Source organism: Sander vitreus, chromosome 3, assembly GCF_031162955.1.
Source record: "Sander vitreus isolate 19-12246 chromosome 3, sanVit1, whole genome shotgun sequence".
Taxonomy (NCBI): Eukaryota; Metazoa; Chordata; class Actinopteri; order Perciformes; family Percidae; genus Sander; species Sander vitreus.
In genome coordinates this window covers 21,524,381-21,547,952 of record NC_135857.1, presented here as the reverse complement: position 1 = coordinate 21,547,952, position 23,572 = coordinate 21,524,381, and the positions used below count along the sequence as shown (strand labels likewise).

Below are 23,572 nucleotides of genomic sequence, written 5' to 3'. Positions count from 1 at the left end.
CCAACTAGTAACCAGCAAGTTTCTCAACTCTGTGAGTTGATTGTTATACCACAGGACAGGCCAGATTCAGCCCATGAGACAATTTCATAAGACTCCCTAAATGGTTATGATTTATTTTTACATCTGGCTTGCAAATTTCTACTTTTCCAATTTGGATTTATCCCCACTCTTTTAGTTTACAGTAATCATTTCATTTTCTAGCAAGGCTATTACATCAGAGCATAAAAGACCTTTTAATTTATACAAAATCAAAATATAACTCCTTTTGAACCCAAAAGAAATATTGACCTGAAGGACAGACTGCAGTAGAGATGGACAACTGATTATTCTTTTTCTTGGAGTTTAATGTGACCATTTCCTGTCTCATTTGCAAAGAGAAATCTGTTGTTCTCAGGAAAACAATCTCAGTGGCATTACTCTACTAAACATGGAGAGCAATATGGCTCAACTTTGAAGTGTATACAGTTTAAATGTAGTGTTTATTTATTAAAAAAAACACCACCAAGTGTTTAATCGCATCCCTCTAGGAATAAGCCACCTGGCTCATGACCTCCAGGTAATTTACGTTGAGACCCCTGTCATTAATTAATTATTAATTAAAATTATCTCTCAGGTCACAAAGCACCTGCCCTTTTCTTATTCCAATGACTTTCTCCAGATAAAGTGGGATAACAATTAGCATATGTGCATCTAAAGCACAGCGCAGCACCAGCGGAACTGAGACTTACATCATTAATCCTATTCTGTTCTCAATTTCCTTTACTTTTATTTATTCCTGTTTTTTTGTTCTTAGTTGTAATGTTGTATAACCCCAAAGCACTTTTATTTGTATTATATTGTGGGATACAAACAAACTTGAACTTATCAACTTCTAGTCAACATTCATCAGTTTAAATCAAAGTAAAAGCATTTTGTATGTGATCAGACAGAGGAGAACTCCCACAGTTGAGTCTGGACAGGTCTGATTAGAAACACTCACACTCAACATCCTGCACTGAGTTGGATCAATTACCGATTTGAGAGAGAGAGAGAGAGAGAGAGAGAGAGAGAGAGAGAGAGAGAGAGAGAGAGAGTGTGTGTGTGTGTGTGTGTGTGTGTGTGTGTGTGTGTGTGTGTGTGTGTGTGTGTGTGTATCTATAATTGCATGCATGTGTTTTTTGTGTTTATGTTTATGGGTGTTTTTCTTGAATACAAACAACCTGCTTATTTTGTTCTGACCAACATGAAATGGATTAATTAAAGTGATCACAGGTTATCTTTCAGCTATTGATTGTTTGATATGTGTGACTGTGAACTCTGAGAGACTGTGATCTCCAGATCAGAACACAGAGATGTTCTGGCTGGTTCAGGTTTGGTGCCAGTAAACCAGGACTTCAGATGTTAACCACCAAACAAAGCCATTCTTTGTATCCACGATGATAAGTCAATCAGACAAAGATGAAAGAAAGAATGTCTGGGCATGCTGATTCACAGAGGTGCCTGACGCCAAACAAAAGGTCATCTGTTTTCACATAGTTGTAAATCAAATAACTTTCAGTTTTTTGACAGAGGGCCAAACTAAATTTGTATAGCATTACAAGTCATTATTGCAGGGTCCGATAACTTCTTATAGACATTTAATTGTATGTTTGGACATTTGATAGACACAACTATAAACTGATTAATTAAAAAATAGTATATAATCGATAATAATAATTATAATAATCCTAAACTGCAGCCCTGTTCATTACACAATACAACATAATAAAGAACACCATGCTATGCATTGCATAACAGAAACATTGATTCCTTTATTAATCTTTCTTTTGAAGGATCAGGTCACCCAATGTCATTACAGTTCTCACTTACTTCTTGTGTTATCTAACCATTTTATATTATTAGGCAAATAAAACCCAAATTTTCTCTAAGATTAAATATCACTACAGGTGAGACTTTTGTTTTAGTAATTTAAGTGAATTGCCCCTTTAGTTTTACAGATAAAAGTGGTGCATCCATACATTTAACAGTAGCAACAGTAGTTAGATTATTGGCTGTTGAGTATGACTGGATGAGGTTTTGTATTTGAATGCTTTCTAGATTTTACTGATGATTCACTGGGATGCCAATCCTGGGAGTAAAGCATTTACATTTTACATTCTTATCATGCACACTATGACACAAACAAATATAGGTGATGACCGCTGAGCATTGCATTCGATCAGATCTCAATGTGTCCCCAGTAAGTTTCTGCTGCATGCATGCTTTTATTTAGGGCTGTCCATGTTTGGTCACATCATCCATAACCATTTTTATTACTGAATCTAAATACTCTTGTGCTACATGTTGTGCTTCATGGGAGTGACTGACAGGATTTCAAAACTGTGACAGGAGTCAAGTGTCCAACACAAATCATTAGTAGAAACAGCTGTCCCTCGAAACAAGCCTAATTATGCCATCAGGTCCAAACATGAAAAAGCCTTTCATGTCTGTATGTGTCAATTGGTTTGCCTTTTATAGTGTATGATTACATTTGTGTATTAATGTGTGGTTTAGTGTTTGTAGCATTTGGCTGGAAAACAACATCATCAGGACGAAGAGTGAGAAGTTTTTCCTTTTTGAGTGATAGAATTTCATAACTGGAAAAAATGCCAAGTCATTACCAAGAGAAAAATACTTCTTGTAACATGTCTAGCTTTGCAAAAACATGTTTCAGAATAGAAGCAGTTTGTTTCAATGGAACATTCTGTTGCTAGGAGCAACCACTACTGACACAGTTCCACAACAGTTTACTGCTAACCAAGCTAGCCATTCTACTAATGTGTTGCTAATAAAACATTAAAAGTAGCTTTAGTTAAATATTAATTCACTGCTGAAATAACTGTTATGTTCGACTTTATGTATATTTAAGATTCAAGATTGACTTTATTCTCCCACAAGGTGAGAAATTTGTCTTGGGCACTTAACCCACGCTGCAGCCATAAAAAACACAAACAACATGTACAACATGATACAATACCATACAACAAACCATAATATGACCCTAATGGTGTGTGAAACACAACATGGTTTCATGCAGTGCATATAGTTAAACGTTAAATAAATAATAAAAACATATAAATAGCAGTGCAGTGATCACAAGCGCAACAATAACTCCGCAATAAATCCGCAAATCCCCATCATCAACCCGGGCCTGTTCTGGCTTTTATCTGCAGCTATATGTTTCATAAATTAATTACTGAGCTGTACTTTCTCTTTCACAGGTGATACTTTGTTTCTTCCTGACATGAAGCACAAGGTAGCTAATTTAACAGCTAGTCTATCATTTTGTGAATTCAGTTTCCTTGTTACTGTACCAACTCATTTTTACAACTTATGTTTATGGTATCTTTTTTCTGATTTGTAATCACTATCATTGAATTTGCCTTCCAATACTGTTTTCACAGTTTCACAATTGCCTCCAGTAAAAAGCTCAAAGGCTAACTTTTGGAAGTGTGTTTAGCTTGCTGCAAAGCTGTGCACCTACACACAGCCCTGGTCCTGCTTGGACACTCAAACCCTGCAGTACAGTATGTTACCACTATGCTATCTTACTCTATTTAAGACAGACAGACAGTCTCTTTGATATCAAGATCTCTGTTTTAAGAGTGACCTGAGTGCAAAAAAACATTTAGAGTCAGCCAACCACACAAGAGGCATAACAGAAACAACAAATATAATGTTCAACAAACAACAGTCAATTAAAAAAAGAACAATAATTAATTAAAAGAGTCGTAAGAAAAATCTGATAGCAAAGCTATAAAACCTCAGACGGAAATGAAACCTGATCCCAGTCCTGCCAAGGTTAGTGCAAACATATGGTACTGTATATCTAAGATTAGGTAATTATTAGATTGTCTACTGTAGTTAAGGTTTTAAATGAGACAAGAGATGGAAGATTGGAGGTTTGACTGTAGAGCTTTGAATGAATATCATAACATGAGTATCCCTTCTTGTCAATAACAAGGTATTAGCTAACATGTTTCCTTAGGACCACAGCCCTGCCTGAGGATATTACCAGAATATCTAACAGCACCCTTGAGAAATGCTGTCTTATATCATTTAAGCACATTTCAAAACTCCATCTGTTGTAATGACACTCACTTAAACTTTGGCACAGCGGGTTGATCTTTAGCCAGGGAATCTCCTGAATTTGCAACATCATTTCTGGAGGTGAGAATTTCCATGCAGCGTGTCTTCACTAATTGATGGTAAAGTGATGGAGAGTCTTGCTTGGTGTTTTCCATCTTTTTGTTGTTGTTGCAGGGACTCTGTCTTCCAGACATGAGTGAATGTGTGTTTAAATCCACATGTAAAGGCATGAGGGAAGTAAGGGTAGCCTATAGATTAGGGGTGGGTGAAAAAAAATCGATACAGCATAGCATCGCAATTTTTTCCGTGGCAATACTATTAATAGTATATATCGATACACGGATGCCAAGTATCAATATTTTGATTATATAAATTGCACACGAGAATTTAACTTTTTGGTACTAGAATAATAAAAAATTCAAAGTGAGATGAACAAACACAGACATTTATATTTTTATATAAAACAGATGTTGACAAAGGTTTCCTTTGGGGACATAATTTGAAGTTGGAAGAAAATGTATTTAAATTGCAATATATCGCAGAATATCGTAACACAAGCTATCGTGATGATATCGTATCGTGGGGCCTCTGGTGATTCCCCCCCACACCCCCCCTTACATATGCTAATTTTAAAGTATGTGTATGTTTGTGAGTGCTAAAAGTCCACGTAAGGATATTGCAATTATCATCTCTCTTGTTTCTGGAGATTTCACATAAACCAGTTACCTCTGTGGTAAGTTTGGTGATTAGGTGATGGTACATTGTAGTCATCCACGTAAAAATACTAAACAATGCCAGAAACACAGGAAGAGAATGAGGGAGCGTACATGTTGTGAACCTGCATACCTTATTAACACACACACACACACACACACACACACACACACACACACACACACACACACACACACACACACACACACACACACACACACACACACGGCTCATTACCACTCACTTCCAAGGCATTCCAGTAGTTAAACTCAACAGTTTATCATAAAGCATCATGGAGTTGCAGTAACCACTGGCTCTTTTCTCTCTTTTTCCCTTTATCATTAAAAACATGAGACCAGCTCCTTGCTTGTGTGTGTAAACTCTATAGTAATTGCAGCAAGCCACTCAGGCAAAGTCAGCATGTTTTTACTATGGTAAAGCAATATAAAGCATTATTAAGTAAAAGGTTGGCTGGTGGCAGCTGGTAATGTGAACAGCATACATACATACTAAATATATGAAGTGGTATGTGCTACATGATGAAAATACAAAAGTGGGTCACCTTAAAGTGAAATGTTACAAATCCAAATTCCACTGGGCCTGAAGTAGGGCTGGGCGATATGGAGATAATCAAATATCACGATATTTTTGACCAAACACCTCGATGTTGATATTGCAACGATATTGCAAGGTTGACAATTGGTGCTTTCACAAAATATCTTCCACATTTAGATTTTACATAAATAACCATCATAATGTGGATATAATGACTAAGTGGTTAAAGGCAAATAATACAACAGCTAGAACAGTCTGGTAAATTCAGAAAATGACATCACTTTACTGTAATGCAGCCTTTGAAACCAGGAAAAGACTAAACTTACCATGTAACGATATTACAATTCTTCAAAATCTAAGACAATATCTAGTCTCATATCACGATATCGATATAATAGTGAAATATTGCCCAGCCCTAGCCTGAAGTAGTCTCACATTGCCAGACCTATCTCTACAGCGCTGTTAGGTCTAAAGTCAACTTGTTACATTTGTTTCAGTGAGATGAAATGAGTCATCACTGTCATTTACTGTAACTTGACCTAATATACTGGATGCAGCTGGACAGCTTTCAGTTGGACGAGTAAGAAACTTTCCAGTGGACAGTTTTGGTTTATTTTCTGGCTTCATCTACATATTGTGGGCTTGTTTTATGGATTTCCATTTTGGTGAAATACTTGTTCATATGTTTCACATCTTATACATACAGTTTGTATAGCACTTTTATACTTGCCTCAATTGGCAACAGTGGCTGCTAATGATATTATTTTATTCTCTATATGGTTCTCAGAGAGCAGCTACTGCAAGATGCTGGATGTAAACATGTTTGTATGTTAAATGTTTTTAATGCTGTACCAAAAATCTATTTTAATATTTTAAAACTTGCCCTATACTTCATGGTCATACCCATGTACCATATCATATCATGTACCATATCAATGTTTTGCATAAAATGTTACGTAGCCACTTTTCCTCAAAGTTATGTAGCTGACTAATGATAAGCTGCAGATAGTGTTGGTTCATGCCACTGAGTTTATGTGACTGACACAAACATGCCAGGACCCAGGTGGTAAAGGTCACACAGGGGACACTTATTTGTGGACTGTTCGAATACAGTGCAGGATAGATTCATAGCGATGTTCTGAAACTTTCTTGGTCCAGGAAATACACATATCAGGACTACTGTTACATTCACTGACTGCCAAGTATATTAAAGTCCCTATTTCTATGACTCTGACTCATATCACACTGAAGTGCAGAGTATATGCTGGCTGTATGTATTCATTCTTGAAATGTGTTAATTTCCTGTTTCAATTAAAACTCTGGTCACTGGCTTAAGCTCCATGCAGCGGTGAACGATGATAGTGATTTCAGCTCTGCAGTTACAGGAGGTGTGTCTGGGCCTGACCTTGTTACAGACACATTGTACATGTTGGAGTGACTCCTTTTTGTTCTGTTGTGCAGTGTTTTACCTAATTTCATTTTTACAGGAACTTTCTGTTTGCTAGAAAGTAGCTCCAATGAAAACTGTTCACAGTGAGGTCCTGAAAGAGATGTTGCTGTAGGGTTCTCGAAATGTAGTTCAATAATAATTTTTATTTATATAGCGCCTTTCAAGATACCCAAGGACACTTTACAAAATTACTGTGGCTTATCTAAAGGAGGTTGTAGGCTGTGGTAAACAGGTAGTGTTTCAGGATAATTTTTTTTTTAAATGTCCAGGGATGTAGCATGACATGCACACCACAAACACTTCCATTAAGTTTCATTGTAGTAGGGTGGAGGCAGAAATCTTAGACTGTTTGGCTAGTTACTACAAGGGGTAAGTGAGACGTAATACTGTATATTTTGGTCATTTGAGTGAACTAACACTTTAGGTTAATACCAGGCAGACATGCAGAACAGTAGGGTCATCAAAGGACACACATGCTTTAGTAAACACATGTATCCACATGCACAAACGTTTCCAATCACACAGTCCCAATAGGAACGTACTATTATTTCTTCTCTAAATCCTTCTGTAATAGAGAGACTGGCATGCATCTGAAAGGTAATCATCCATTCCTTGCAGTCATTCAGCTGGCTCAGTGATTACACTGGTTTGTTCTGAGCAGCAGAGCTGGAAGAACTGCTTTCATTTGGCTTTTGTACGAGTGTGCGTGTTTACTTCTGTGCATGTGTGTGTTTGTGTATTTGAAGAAACAGATGATGACAAGACAATGACATAGAAGAAAGAGAAAATGAAAAGATGTGAGCCTAGCTTAATGGCAGCTTCCATATAAACAAACCCATCCATCCATCCATCCATCCATCCATCTTCATCCGCTTATCCGGGGTCGGGTCGCGGGGGTAGCAGCTCCAGCAGGGGACCCCAAACTTCCCTTTCCCGGGCCACATTAACCAGCTCCGACTGGGGGATCCCGAGGCGTTCCCAGGCCAGGTTAGAGATATAATCCCTCCACCTAGTCCTGGGTCTCCCCCGAGGCCTCCTCCCAGCTGGACGTGCCTGGAACACCTCCCTAGGGAGGCGCCCAGGGGGCATCCTTACCAGATGCCCGAACCACCTCAACTGGCTCCTTTCGACGCAAAGGAGCAGCGGCTCTACTCCGAGCTCCTCACGGATAACTGAGCTTCTCACCCTATTTCTAAGGGAGACGCCAGCTACCCTCCTGAGGAAACCCATTTCGGCCGCTTGTACCCTGGATCTTGTTCTTTCGGTCATGACAACCCAAAACAAACCCAATGAATAGTAATTCCAAGATCATTCATCACTCACAAAATCATCTTATAACGTGAATACTGACAACGGTAGAACCTTTTTCAAGTGAATTAGACCATGCAGTGTAGTTGTGCTCCCTGTGCTTTTAGATGACTTTCTACCTGTTTTTGAAGCACCTAAAGCTATTTCAACAACGTATCTAACACTAATATAATGTCATACGGTCACTTTCTATGCAGACTATTACTGTAGGGGAAATAGACATGTCTGCTGCTTTTGCTGTCTATTAGCCCCAGGGCATTGTACTGGGCTGCAATGCTTGGCAGCAGAAATGAACACTAAAGTGAGACACAAAACTTTAATCAGAACTGATGGCCGGATACAAACTCAATGTGGAAAATAAGGCAATAGACTTATTGGAATTAGCCATTGAACATTTCCTCTAATGCCGGGACAGTTTATTATTAACTCTAACACACAGTGTGAGTTTTTCTTACCTGACTCTGAACTGTTTGCTACATTAAACAAGTTTGCTTTTATGTAAAAGTGTCCGGTTAGAACTGGGGACATGTAAATATGGTGTTAAGTGTTTTTTTATTGTGCCACAAAAAATTTGTTTTTACATTAACATACATATGTCAATAGCAATGCACTTATAAAAGCAGGAAAGAAGACTGATAGCTCACAAACATGGATGTAAACAATGCTACCTTCAGGGATGTACTGGGACAAAACTTTGGCCCGTGACTTTGGGATGGAGCGGAGAGGGCGTGAAGAGTGCACGTAAAACATTTTTTGTAAGCAATTTTATATACTACTATATAATATACTACTCATGAAAATGAAGTAGTATAAATGACATCAGTAACTTAGACAATTACCAATTACTAACCATTGAAAAGTAACAAAGATTTCTAATTTCTCATTACAGGCAATAGTGGATCTTTCGGCCTGTGATGGACCGGCTGTTCGGGAAATCTCCTGAACCCCCGATGGCCAGTCCGTCCCTGGCTGCCCTTTAAAATATTTTTAAAATGTCTTTGCTAATGTATTTTGAGGAAGGAAATGCACTCGACACGTTTGTTCGATCGCTAGAATACACACCATGTATTATACTGGGAAACTGTAAATATAAATATAACTATGTACAAGAACAACTCCAGATGGTACTATAATGGTATTATAATTCACAGGTGTAACTACTAGCAATTGTTATCTTAACATTGCACAATAATTATGTATGTTTGTAATATCAAAGTAACATGCTTTATTTTCTTAAGATCTCAAAATAACCCAAACTCACATAACCCACGTTGTTTTCTCATTATACAGTAATTAAAGAAAAAAACCTGTGAGACCATGTTGAGGTAAGCATCTATAATCTGAACTTTTTCAAACTTTTCTCCCTCAAAAGCACATAAACATAAATAAACACACACACACACACACACACACACACACACACACACACACGCACACACGCACACACGCACACACGCTCACACTAAACTTTTACTGCATCCCATCTGCCTGTTATCTTCCACCAGCAAACAACTTCCTGTCCCTGGCCATAACTTTCGGGGAAATACCTGCTGGCTTCTTAATAGCTGCCATCAAACAGCAGAGCCTGAAAACACCATGTTGCTGCATGGTCACTTTTACCTTATCTCCCCCCACTCTTCTCCCTCCATATTTCTTCTGCCACAAACTGACCTCTTCTAACTCCTAGTAACTGCTTTCATGTGAGACTGACAGAGAGCTACACACAGATTTGAAGCCCTTTTCCCCAAACTCTGTCATATTTGCTCTACTAAGGCTAAAATGTCACTCATCGATCTATAGACTGTAAATCCACTGTCTCGTCACTCAACTACACACACCTTCTTTGTACTTTCTTTGTTTCTCACAGTGGAGAAACAAGTGAGAAGAGACAGGCAACAGATGAAAGATGCTTGACAGAATAAATCAAGCCTAAGAAGGAAAGTCTGAATAGTGAAGAGCCACTGTTGTGTGAGACAGCCAGGTGTATAAAAGAGTGGTTTCGTACATTATTTTCTTTATATTTTAGTCACATTTTATACAGCCGTAAGTCTCCAGTGTCTAGAATTGTAGAGTGTAAGACAGAAAACAAACCATAATCAAAATGTAATTTAAGGATTTGTATTCCAAGTCATCAAGACAAAGTGCTCATCGAAGGGGGTCCAAAGTAAACTAATCAGAAGTGAATCATGATGGCACTGACTGACTGATTACAATGACCCTTCAAATCAGACTGGCAGCTATTAAATATAGCTGCTCTTTGCTCCATTTTCCTTGACTGTTCTGGGAAAAGATTATTCCCCTTGAAGGCATTTTGATGGAAAACATCCCATGGAGCTTAGCTATGCAATGGTTTCACCAGACCCCAGGGAAACATAACTGTGCCCAAATAAATCTGGTGACATGATTGAAAAAATATTTTAAAATCCCACTTTACTTGTTCATTGTTCTGTTTAGAGAAGACAACAAGGGGCAGGATTCAGAGGAAACCACAATGGGATGTAGTCTGTCAAATGGAAGTAATATGATGTTAAAGGCCAAGTCCATCTGCATACTTTTCCTGGTTTTTCAAATGAAAACGCCCACTCAGCCTTAGCAAAAAGCAGTGACGTTGGTTACCAGAGCAAGCTAATCAATAAGGTTATGAATAATGTGAACGCTCGCACTAGCTGAGTCAACGTTAGCTGTGCTTAGTTTGGAAATAACCACTGCTGTGGACGCCACGTTAGGCATCGATAGCAGTAGACCAGCAACTCCCGTATTCTGCGAGGTGAAATAACTGTTTTTGTCAACGGAGCTTGGTGGAATTGAAGAGTGCGATAAAACAGCTTCAAGTTGGTTGTTTTTTTATAAATTAGTGTATAGTTTCATTTAGCAAATGGTCTGAGGTGTTCTGCTAATTGGGTGTGTGGTTGTGCTAACTGTGTGTAGTGTTTTGAAAAAACGGTCCCTGTTTTCAATAACTACGGTCAATAACTACGGTTGTGTTATTGTGTGACTTTTCAAACCCAACCTAACGTGGTGTCCACAGCCTTACGTGGCTCAGCTTACTGTCTGCTTCTCTAAACTAGGACCGTGCCGACCGCCATCCAAGTTACTGTACTGTACTGTACTGAAGCAATGTCATATACAGAAACCTACAGGTCAGGTTACGTGGGAAAACGTTTTTAGAAGGGCTTGGGAAAACAGCATTTTGACGCTAAAACATATACACCAAAATGTGAATGTTTGGATTTGAATACATAAGGAACACTACTGGGAAGCTACAGAATGATAGAAAAAACCTCAAAAACATTTTTTTGCCGATTGCTTACACACTGGAGCACAACATTGGCCCAGATGTGCACCACTATAAGCACAATGTCAGCCTTACACTTTTTGCAAAACAATACACACAGTGATTTGCAAAACACTAAACACACTTGTATACATTAGACACAGAAGTATATCATGATGTCACTTCCTTGAGAGTGAGACACTCACTCTCAAGAGTGAGCTCACAATAGAGCCGAAGTCACGCCCTTCCGGTGGACCTTATTGGACCTTAATTTGGAAAAAAATATGAACGGTAGTGAACGGGGAGAGGCAAATAATTTTTTTATCCCGTTTGAATTGAGCCATGGATTACAAATATGATGTCCGTCAATTTAAAAGAAAATTTTTCAGCCAAAGAAAGTCTCAGTTAGCCGTAGGTTTGTCATATGACCACTTAGTTTTGTGTGAAACCGCTCAGTGAACTACATCTCTCGTCTCACACAATTTACGTCACCTAGCTTGATGCTCAACTTGCTAGCTAGCTAGCTTAGCTCTGTTCCACAACACATGTAACGTTATCTTACCTGATGTGTTTTATCCAGTGAAGTGTTTTCAGCAGATAAGCAAAAGAACACGCGAGATCCTCTGCTCATTTGAGTAACGTTACATCACCGGTACATCAGACATCGTAGCTTCAGCGAGACGTCATCCATGCGACTTTGAAGTGTGTAGTCTTTCTAATTACGTATTTTCACAGTCTTATACTTCAACAGTTTAACAATAAACTGAGACTTTCTTGAAAGTCTTGAAAAATTATCTTTTAAATTGATGAACATCATATTTGTAATCCATGGCTCAATTCAAACGGGATAAAAAAAGTAATTATTATCTCTCCATTGACTCTCGTTCATATTTTTTCGAAAGATAGGTCCCATTGGCCAGAAGTAGAAGGGGCGTGACTTCGTCTCTCTATTCCAAAGCACTGACTGTCAAATGACCACACCTATGAGCCAATCTGTGAAACACAGCCATCAGGTGCGCAAACACATGATTGCTTAATTGTAGACACACCAATCAGGCTTAAGCACTATAAAAATGAAGCAGGTAAGTCTATTATGTTCTGTACTGTATTTTCATTTTTTTTCAGATTTTTGTTTTTTTACTGTAATTGTAACCTGTGCTGGATACAATATTTAATGTTTGTCTGTTGTTTGCTGGGCTAACAGTGTTATGCACACTACTGTAGTAGTATGAAAAGTGTTTTGTTGTGATTCTCCATGTTGACATGTTGACTGATTTGGGTATATGGAGAGAAATAAATTATATTTTCCTCAGTCTGCAGAATGGTTCATGTGAAGTGTTTGGTGAACATATTGCACATATTTTTATACATATTACATATACTTTCTCTGTGTACTTCGTTTACAGTACTCTAATCACTGAGAAGTAGAATTATTAAAAGTATTTTAGTGGGCTACCTCTAGCTCACCCAGTAAGAGCGTTTGCTCCATGTTGGCTGAGTCCTGCAGTGGCGTGGGTTCAAATCTGACTTGCTGCCCTTTGCTGCGTGTCATCCCGCATCTCTCTCCCCCTTTCATGTCTATCCACTGTCCCTACTTAACAAAGGGAAAAGCCCCAAAAAAAGAATAAATGTTTTAGGTTAGCAACAGCTGTTTTTTTATTTTTTTTATAAATTAGTGTATAGTTTCATTTAGCAAATGGTCTGAGGTGTTCTGCTAATTGGGTGTGTGGTTGTGCTAACTGTGTGTAGTGTTTTGAAAAAACGGTCCCTGTTTTCAAAATAGTGCTTAAGCATTGAAAAAAACTAGGGCTGTCAGCATTAACGCGTTAATCGCGATGCGATTAAGGGCCAAGCATAACGCATTAATCGCATGCCGCCATTTATTAATTTATTTTACACTTCACTCGGCTTCGCGCCGTGCCTAACAATGCCCCTTAGCTGTTCTAAAATCACTAGAATCTAGCTAGGCTACTATTTCGACCCTTTGCCGCACCTTTACTTATCATCAAGCTGCCATACTTCCTCGTAACACATCCTGCTGCTGCAGGCTGCAGGCATGATGGAGAAAGACAGCAGCAACTCTGAATGGTGCTTTTTATTTTCCAAAACTCCCGGATGGCTCAGTAGACAAGTCGAAAGCAATATACATATGACAAATTAAAATATCAAACCTGCGTCAAGCTTGAGCTACCACCTACGAGCTAAGCATAGTAGTACAGTTAACGTGACTCGATCAGGTTGTTGCTAGCGATCTCAGGCAAAGCAGTATTTTGGAGAGTGCTACTTGCTGACCTGTGGATGAAACCAAATCCAAAAAGATTACTACCACTCTTACAAAACGGGTGGCAACTAACTGCAGACCTGTCAGCATCGTAGAAGACTCAGGTCTTAAAGACGTACTACGGTTGGCATGTTCTGAATTGTGCAATAATGACAGAAAATTATTTTGTTTACAGTAAATAAATAATAAACAAATACAAATCTTAAAGTCAAGTTCATAAAGTAACTTTCCTTGCATTCATTTGATTCCCAATCAAGATACACTGGTAAGAATTGCTTTCCATTGTTAATATGTACTTAAAAACAGTTCTGAAATGCAAAATAATCGAATTTTAATCATGTGATAAAATATGCGATTAATCGCGATTAACTATAGAAATTCAGCGATTAATCGCGATTAAGAAAAAATGTATCGTTTGACAGCCCTAGAAAAAACCCGTAATATATGAGAGAATATGTGAGACGAAGAGGGTCAATTTATCACATTCTTTCTTCCTGTATTTTTTACTTGTGTTTCCTCTCTGCTATACCTTTTTTAATACTTTTTTGGCCTTAAATGTAATGATTTTATGTGCTTAGTTCATCCATCAGTGTTTTCATCATCATTCAATCAATCAATTCATGACTTATTCACGACTTATTGCCCTGTTAAATTCAAGGTATACAGAACAAAAAACAAACTTCTCTGTTTGTTTGTATGAAACCAACTTGGTCCTGCCTGTACACTAAACTATGTGTACTCTAATCATGGTTATGTATAGTTCGGCCTGTTTTTATGTGTCTGGTTGTTTAAGTGTGTGTGTGTGTGTGTGTGTGTGTGTGTGTGTGTGTGTGTGTGTGTGTGTGTGTACCTGTGGCCTTCTCAGGGTTGTTACACATGAAGCAGAGCCAACCTCCCTCTTCCTCACTGTAGCCAAACAGGTCAAAGAAACGCACCTCCTCAAGCTGAATCTGGAGACTGTCCAGGTCCTGAAGACAGACAGAAAGAAAGTATAAGAAAGTATCAGAATGTTCATTAAATGTCCTGTAACTATATTTAAACTTCTGATTTGGTATGTCTTTATTAATATTGAGGGTTAGGGTTAGCCTTTAGTCACAGAAGACATTTCGACATGTCACATGTAGAAAAAACACGAGTGTAAATAATGCTTCAGTATCAGGGTCCTGGTATTGTGCATGCTGGCTCCCTGTCACATTCTCACAGCTTCCTGGGACACTTGAACAGAACCATTGTTAATGTTATTAGTACTGTAGCACCTGTGCTTTACTATGACCGGTCAAAATGTGAAAAGGCTAATCTTCCAATACTGAGTCTGATCCATCCAATACTATTTCTTCACTGCATATTACAGCAGCACAGTGCACACACAGTTTAGGACTGAATTGATATATCATATTTTGTCCAGTGTACTCTTGTGCTTTATATAATATCTGTGTCAATGTTGATCAGCACAGACAGCCTCTCCTCAAATAGTTTGAACAAAACACTTTAAATGTGTTTTTAACCAACTTTAGCAGTGTACTGGATACATGTAAAAAGAAAGACGAAGTTTTTTGTAAACCAAAGTAGCTCTGCTTAAATTGTTTGCACATTGTACACCTCTATTGTGTCACCTTAGACAACTGATGTACCCAGATGAAAAAAACAAAGGATAGGAAAGTGTATTTACAGTATCAGGCTTTATATATAGTAGCTAATACTGATGCAACAGCACTGATCCTGATCCTGTGGACCCACTCAGAGTCCGCCTGCTGTTCACTTTATTTTCTACCATCCAAAATACTATAAAGAGAAAGAAGACGAGAGTTTCAACCAGCCCACAGAAATCTGTTAACTCTTTGTAAAGCTGCTGTTTATACAGAAACACACACACACATGTATACACAATCCCAAGCATATACACACAAATGATAAGTGACCCTCAAGAGGTACCTTAAAGCTTGACATTCCAGTTATGGACTGTGCAACTGTGCATCGAGTGTGTGTGTGTGTGTGTGTGTGTGTGTGTGTGTGTGTGTGTGTGTGTGTGTGTGTGTGTGTGTCAGAATAGAAAGTAATGGAAACCAATACAAATCCCTGTAGACCCTCTGCACATGGTAAGAGTTATACTTCACTTTAAATACACATAAACACAATTCAGTGACAGTTAAATCCATGAGATAATTCATATTCATTTTAGGCTGGTTTTGGAGAAAAACAGGAACATTTAAGAAGGTGATGGATTACTGTCATCAGTCTTCATGACAAAGAAGCAGTCATTCTCCTGTGTGTGTGTTCATACTCTACTACTCTATATATTTACCCACAGTATTTCTGTGTCGGTGTGTTCATATTAAGATAGCTGTTTAACCTATTCTCTCAATTTTGATTTCACAGTTTAAATATCCTGACCACTAAACTAACTAAGTATTCTGAAGTAAAAGCCGAGTATTTTGCCTCCTTCATCATTTTTCTGAACTCTCTCCTTTCACATTTTTTGATGATCAATTTCAGAAGGAGAGTAGTATTTCTCACCATGGCAAAGTTAGACTCACATAAAACACCCAGAGGGAGCTGTATTTGAAGGAGTAGAAGAAAAACAGGTAGCTGCAATGGCTGAGCCACTAGTGTGTTTGACCTTTTGACCCGTGCCCCTTAAGCCAGTCCTTGAAGTTAATGAGCTGTTTTTCAGTTTTCAGGTGTGTATTCCCAGTTGGACCACTGAACCTATCAAAACACACACACACACACACACACACACACACACACACACACACACAGTACCGGCCACAAACAACCACATGTGATTGAAAGAGCAGAGCGTTTAGAGTCATCAATACGTCAGAGCCTTTCTTTGTGTTGTTACAACCTAAATAACTGAGGTGGAAGGGCTTTGCCCGCGGATACTGATAAACCAGGACCATATGTGGTGGAGAGAGACTGTGGGGTTACCCGATCATTATCATTACGATTCAGGGGAATGAGAGGTCTTCAGGAGACACGTTGCAACTGTGAAAAATCCTTATTTTAAATCCAGACAGAGACGGTGTGAGAGACAGAAAGGTGGAAGTGAAAGAAATGGCAAGTATAAGAAAGACTGGATAGAGAAAACAAGAGAGAGAAATTAAAATATCCACAAATGGTGACAGTGATGGAAAGTACACATTTTAAATACTGTAAGTACAATTTTGAGTAAGTAAGTACTTCTACTTTACTTGACTATTCTCATGCTATACTACTTTATACTTCTACTTCACTACATTTCAGAGGGAAATATTGTACTATTTAGTCCACTACATTTATCTGACAGCAGTATCTCTACTAGTTACTTTGCATATCAGAATTTCACATTAAAAAACACCTGATACACATGATAAGATTATAAAATGCAATGCATTCATATAGATTTAACTACTGAATGGTACTCTCACCAATTTTACACATGAAGTTCAATTTAATCATGGATTCTCAGTCTGTATAATGTCTTCATGTGGATCTGGAGAGAGCTTTTTACAGTAAAGTCAGAGAAAATAAGTCAGTTTCTGCTTATAACAAACAAAAATTATAAGTCTAAGCTGAGCAGGTAGTATGCAATTGGTTTTTAGAGCTTTTTCACTGAAAACATCTGCCTGCTGCGGCCGAAAACAACGCTATAAAAGCAGTGAGAGAGAACAGTAAACAGTAAAGTTGCAGGGTGGACAGCTAAAGGCTAAAGGCTCCGTAAAGCCAAGAGGAGCTGCAGATTCACATGATAATTCTCTGTAGGTCCTAGGGGTGGGAATCACCAGAGGCCCTACAATACGATATTATGAGGATACTTATGTCACAATACGATATTGTAAACATATTGCGATATTCTGCGATATATTGAAATTGATTACCCTTTTCCAACTTCAAATTATGTCCCCAATGGAAAACTTTGTCAACATCTGTTTTATCTTTATTTTACCAACTTCCTCTTGTATGCTGACCTCATCAGAAAACAAACAAACTCAACTGCACCATCTAGTGGACTGGGAAAGCAATTGATTTAATTATTCTAGTACCAAAAAGTTAGCCTGGTTGACACCAGACCCTTCTCAGTTGTAACTGAGAGTGGGTCTGGGCAAGGTTCATTCACAGCCCATTTTCAAAGGGGCATCACCAACGGACGCTGCTCAAATCCCTCTGGGCGCAATTGGATAGTCCTTCAACCAATCAGACCAATGATCCGGGTGACGTAGCAGTGACAGCGGCATCAACGGGTTGCTGCACTTCGGTGGCCGTCATGTTGAATGTAAACAAAAAGCTGCTTACCGTCATTGCGCTATCGTCATCGTGTCTCCCTCAACGGTTGTGTTTGGTGCCTCGATTTGGAAAAATTGGAAATGGGCTTGAATGGGCTCTTGGCCAGACTGACTTGCAGAGCAAATCTCAAATTTGCTGGAAGTTCGTCAAGGTTTTCCCAGGCTACCAAAAAGTTACATTCTCATGTGCAATTTATATAATAAAAGATTGATACTTGGCGTCTGTGTATCGATACAGTATAGCCACAGAAAATATTCCAATACTATGCTGTATCGATTTTTTCCCCTACCTCTAGGAGGTTCATTATTAAGAGTGTTTTTGATAATCCAGCAAATGCAAAGGTAATTAAAATAGCCTTAACATTGTTCGCTGATTAGAATGCAAAGCTGATCTGAATCAACTATTCTCTTAAAAGCAACAAAGGAAAGACAGAAGCGGAAAAACGATGGAAGACAGACTGTGAGTCAGAAGTTGAGCAACAATGTGTAAGAGATAATAAATCAGTGAACACAACCCAGAGCCCAAATCTGCTGCATCACACAAGGATAAGTGAATCATTCAATGATATGAGTAGGATAGCACACGTGTGCATTTGCTTCCTGAGTCCATTACCAGAAAACCAGAAAGCATCAAACTAAAGTCTGTGCCACGCTCACCACAGACAGGCCATAATGCACAGAGTAAATGATTTGTATATGGTTTGAATGAGCCTTTGGGAAGAAGTCGTTGTGTTTAGAGTGATAAATGTGCAGCTGGGCTGATGTGGACAACACAAGCCCATATTTGATCCATCAGAACCACAGAGGTGGTTTCAATAAAGAGATGAAGAAACAATGGCTGGATTATGTGAGTCTGAATATAACCCGTCTATCCTCATGTAACCCCCTTTACCCTTTCAGTACGCTGCCTCCCCCTCCCTTTATCGCTGTTTGCAGATCAGCATTATAATTTGATCAAGTTGTAAGATTGTAACTGCACATGACTGATTACAACTACAGGCAGACTACAACAGCAACGGTTGAGAGCTGTAATGAATCTGCAAAATATGAAACAAAAAGCAACTGTTGTTCTCGTGTTCAGTTTTAAAATGCTTTTATTTTTTTATTTTTTTACAGTCGGGTGAGATACTGCTATTCTTGTAGTCTCACCTATTGTTGAAATCTTATTTAAAGGGGAACTCCAGAGAGAGCTTTGAAGTCTGGCAAATGGCCTCAAGTAATACCACTTTAGTCAGCGTCAGTTGGTTCTGAAGACTACAAGAAAAAGAAAAAAAAGAACTTGGGGAATGGAGTTAGAAAGAAGTGAGCTTACCAGACCTCTGCATGAGGCTTGAGTCTCCAGGCTACATTAACAGCTACTATCATAACACATCCGAATCTCTGATCAAACTGGTTGTGGTCAAGTATGCAATGTGGGTAATGTAGGCACCAAGTTTTGGCAAAGAAGAAGTGTGAAATAAAAAAAATGATATCTCTGAAATCATTTTATTGAGGTACTCCTCCGATTTAGCATTGCACTCCAATAACATTATACACAACCAAAAATAAACATTCTGTGGTTATTCTATTTCTAGAAAAGCTGAAAATTCTCTGCTCTTTAGCAGATGCGTTATTTTCACATTGTAAAGAATACTTTGTTGGATAAGATAAGGCACACAATTCATTTTAAAGTTTAAGCAGTGCACGTCTAAAGTCAGTTAGACTACATGCTAGTCTGGTTGTATACGATCATTTGAACCTATAGAGAGGGGAGGAGACTTCTAATAATGAGACAAGAGGGTATGAAACAAAAGGAGAGGACAGTAGAGGAGACGAGAGGACAGATAAGCTTTATGGAGGTTTCCTGAATAAACTTAACCAGAAAAACAGAAGACAGTGGGAGGTGGAGGCAGAAAGAGGAGTAGAGAGGGCAGTGTGAGTAAGGAGAAAGGTGAGTGGATGAGAAGTGGGAGTGTTGGAAAGGGGAGTGGATGAAGGAAATAAACAAGGCTTCATTTCTGTCTCCGTTCACATTCATCCACAGAACTTTCTGGGCATAAGGATGTTTTGATACAGTATATATATAAGCTGTTTCAAACAGGCACAGACATAGGCAACAATTCTTAAATGTAAACCAGATCCTAAAAGTCCATTTCCTCCTTCAGCTCTTGCTTTCGTCTTCCCATCCTGCCCGTTTTGTGTGTATTTCCTTCCCATAATGTCTTTATCTAATCTCAGTCTCAGCTCTGTCTTTACCTTTACTCTAGCTCTTGGTATTCAGCCTTTCTCCTTTAATCCTCTTCCTCCACCAAACTTTATCTCCACGCTCTCACTCTGAGAAAAGTGGAACCCTGACAAGGGAGATACTTGACAAGTATTGTTTCACCATTCTTTCTTTAGCCCAGTCTCCCATCATATCTCATGCCATGTCTTCCTTCTTTTCCTCTTTCGCTTCCTCTTTTCTCTTGCCACATTTCTCATTTCATTGTACCTCTTCCCACTCCCACCATCCTCCTGTCTTTTTCAGTCTGCATGTTCACGTCTTCCTCCATTGTTTTATCTCTCCACAATTTTTCTCTCTCTACTTTTGCTTTTCCTATAATACTTATTTCTTTCCTCTTCTTTAACCATATTTTTTTTACTCTTAACTCTCTCTCATCCCCTTCTTCCTCTCCCGTCTTTAAGGTTTGACCCTTCTCATTCCCTTTTTCTTTCATGCTTTATCTTAATCACTTAGTGCCTGCATGCTTTTTTCCAAATCTTGCCCATTTCTTTCCATAAAGTTTCCAATTTCCTCCCTTGTACTGATTTATGTCTGTTGTGATTAACGCAATAATGGTGCAGCTCTCCAATTTCATGGAGCTCAAGTTTAACCTTAGATTTATCTTTATATCTCTTGACCCGGCTGCCTCTTTAACTCTTTTTACTATTTCCATGCTTTAAACCCATTAGCTTTTTATTGTTACTGTATCTTTCTCAACCTTTTCCTCTCGAGTAGCTCACATCCATCTCTTTGTGCTCATCGTAATAGCTCTCACCTCCCTCCATTCCTCTCCTCTTTGCTCACGCCAGCTTTATATTATATATCCCTCCCTCCAGGATTTCGCGATGTCGCGATCGCGCCAATTCATGCAAATTCAACCAATCACCGTGACTTTGAAAGAAATCGCAACTTTTTTTGCAACTTTGACTGTCTCCCGCAACTTCATTGCAACAAACATATAAAAGACATTGTGACTTTTATCGCAATTTTTTACAAAAGCTCCCGCAAAATCAGGCATTTTGGGCCGCAACAATCTATAAAAAAGGCCGCGAAATCCAATAAAGATAATGGAACTATGACTAGAAATAGTAGTTGTAGTAGTTCATGGCGTAGCAGGGCGTGACAGGGCATAGCAGGACATAGCAGGACGTAGCAGGGCGTAGCAGGGCATAGCAGGGCATAGCAGGACATAGCAGGACGTAGCAGCGCACTGCAGAGCGTAGCAGGGCATAGCAGGGCCGCGGCGACAGCTGCAACCATGATTTAGGTGCCAGCCTAATCCAAGGAAAACTGCTGGGCGAAAAAACATAAGGACTCCGGGGAATAAGTTCCCCATAAAAACTACTAAAGTGAGTTGTCAGAGGACGTACATAACTCCCTGTTGAAACTCTAAAGCCTCATAAAGCCCCATAGTCTACTTTTAAATCTCCTTGTCAGAACAGGACGATAACCTTTTCTTTCCCAAATATGCAATATGGCTTCCTCCCTTTCACATCTCTTCTCTCCTTGTCTTCCACTACATGTGTTTCTGATTGGCTGACAGTGACAGGAGTGAAGCTGGATGACTAATAGAGAGGGAATTAAAGAAAAGAGGAAATGCAGAGCATATGGATGAAGGGAAAGGTCGTGGTCTTCTTCTTCCCTCTCTCCAGTAAATCTCCTATACTCTTATCTGTGGTTTTCCTTGGTGCGCCCCTGAAAATGAAACTGAAAAAAAAAAAGAAACTTAAAAAATATTGTTGGGTCGGTATCACTGCATGTTATTAATGCCAACTCTAATCATCAGGTATTTATTTAATGTTCTACAGACATGAAAGGGTCAGTGATTTTCTCATCAAACTCTTAAGCAAGCAAGGGGATTTGATAATGTTGAACCGTTCATTTAAGGTACAAGTGGTCCAGTTAGAGCCTGTTGAGAACAGCAGAAAGCACATTTTACTGGAGACTGATACAGTAAAAACAGTAAAAGCAGATGTTTACGACCATCTTTGAACCGATGAGTGTCACACAGCATGAGTCTGCCTGCCCTGCAGTGGTGGAATGTAACTAAGTACATTTACTTAAGTAGAAATTTGCTGTACTTTTCATGGCACTTTCTACTGTACTCCACTACAGTTCAGAGGGAAATAGTGTGAAGTGTGGACATTTTTTACTTAGAATTATTTGACAGCTTTAGTAACAAATTAAGATTTTTAAATACAAAACATAAAATATGAATGCTTTTGTTATAAATTAAACTACCAAACAGTTTATCCAAGTACAACTGGAAATTGGAAACTATTTTAATAATCTTTTAAGTCATTTGTCATGCTCTCTGTTTTAGCTACAGAGTGAGACATCTCACTTCTGTTCCATCTGTGTTGGGAGTCGCACATGCGCAATACCTAGGTAAGGACTACTACCCAGTCAGAAGCCGAGTATGAGGGCGTGCCATGCTAGCAGCTAGGTGAACATTATAACGTGTGTTACAAAGTGACGCTGGTTTGTCACGGAAGTAAAGGCTGGACTACAATAGAGCTGTTTGGAGCAGTTTGTGAACAGTGTTTTCTGTTGGAGATGGTAAGTCCCTTTGGGGTGGACTTTGGGCTTTTTCACATTGTAAACCTATAACATGCACAAAAAAGATATATAACACTATAAAGGAAAGGGAAAAAGCCAAAAAGCATAATATGAGCACTTTAATAATGTTGAAGTTGGTACTATTGGATGGAATAAACAAGCATCGTCAAGGTGTCACTCTGGGGTCTTTCTCCATTTTTTGGGAATTTTTACAAACCAAACAATCAGTTGATCCAATTACTAATCCTTAGTTGTATTCCGATACAAAATAGTTAAAAACAAGCTCCACCTCAACCAACAACAACAGTAACATCCTGCTTATCTGCTTAGTATGACCATAATAATCTAATGATATAATATGTAACAGTATAACAGTCACAGGGGCTATTTTTCTGCATTGAGTATCTTTACTTTTAATACTTTAAGTACATTTACCTGATTATTATGGAATGCCGTTTTATTCAGAATTAAATAAATTAATAAATACATAAATAAATGAATAAATAAATGAATAAATACATAAATAAATTAATAAATACATAAATATGCCTTTGAAATACATCATGAAATAAATACATGAGGCAATAAATAATTAAATAAATGTAATTATTTCATGGTACTTTTATTTCATAAATCCACATTTATTTATTTCAAGAGACTTTTATTTCATAAATCCACATTTATTTATTTCCGTGGACTTTGATTTCCTAATGCCACATGTATTTATTTCCCTCTCTATTTATTTCCAGTTCTTATATGCAAATCAGGGGGCGTGGTTATCTCTCACATTCCGCTCTCACAGAGCCGTGGGCAAAAA

At 38.5% G+C, this 23,572-nt stretch overlaps 1 protein-coding gene across 2 annotated transcripts in view; it reads right to left on the bottom strand.

Annotated features, from left to right (window-relative positions):
- The window catches only part of veph1 (ventricular zone expressed PH domain-containing 1), an 85,615-nt gene that overhangs the window by 5,310 nt on the left and 56,733 nt on the right, over positions 1-23,572 (bottom strand). For both annotated transcript variants that reach the window (XM_078246486.1, XM_078246487.1), the window contains exon 13: positions 14,540-14,657. In XM_078246486.1, coding sequence (XP_078102612.1) covers positions 14,540-14,657 — 118 coding nt within the window. The remainder of the gene's footprint in view (positions 1-14,539; positions 14,658-23,572) is intronic.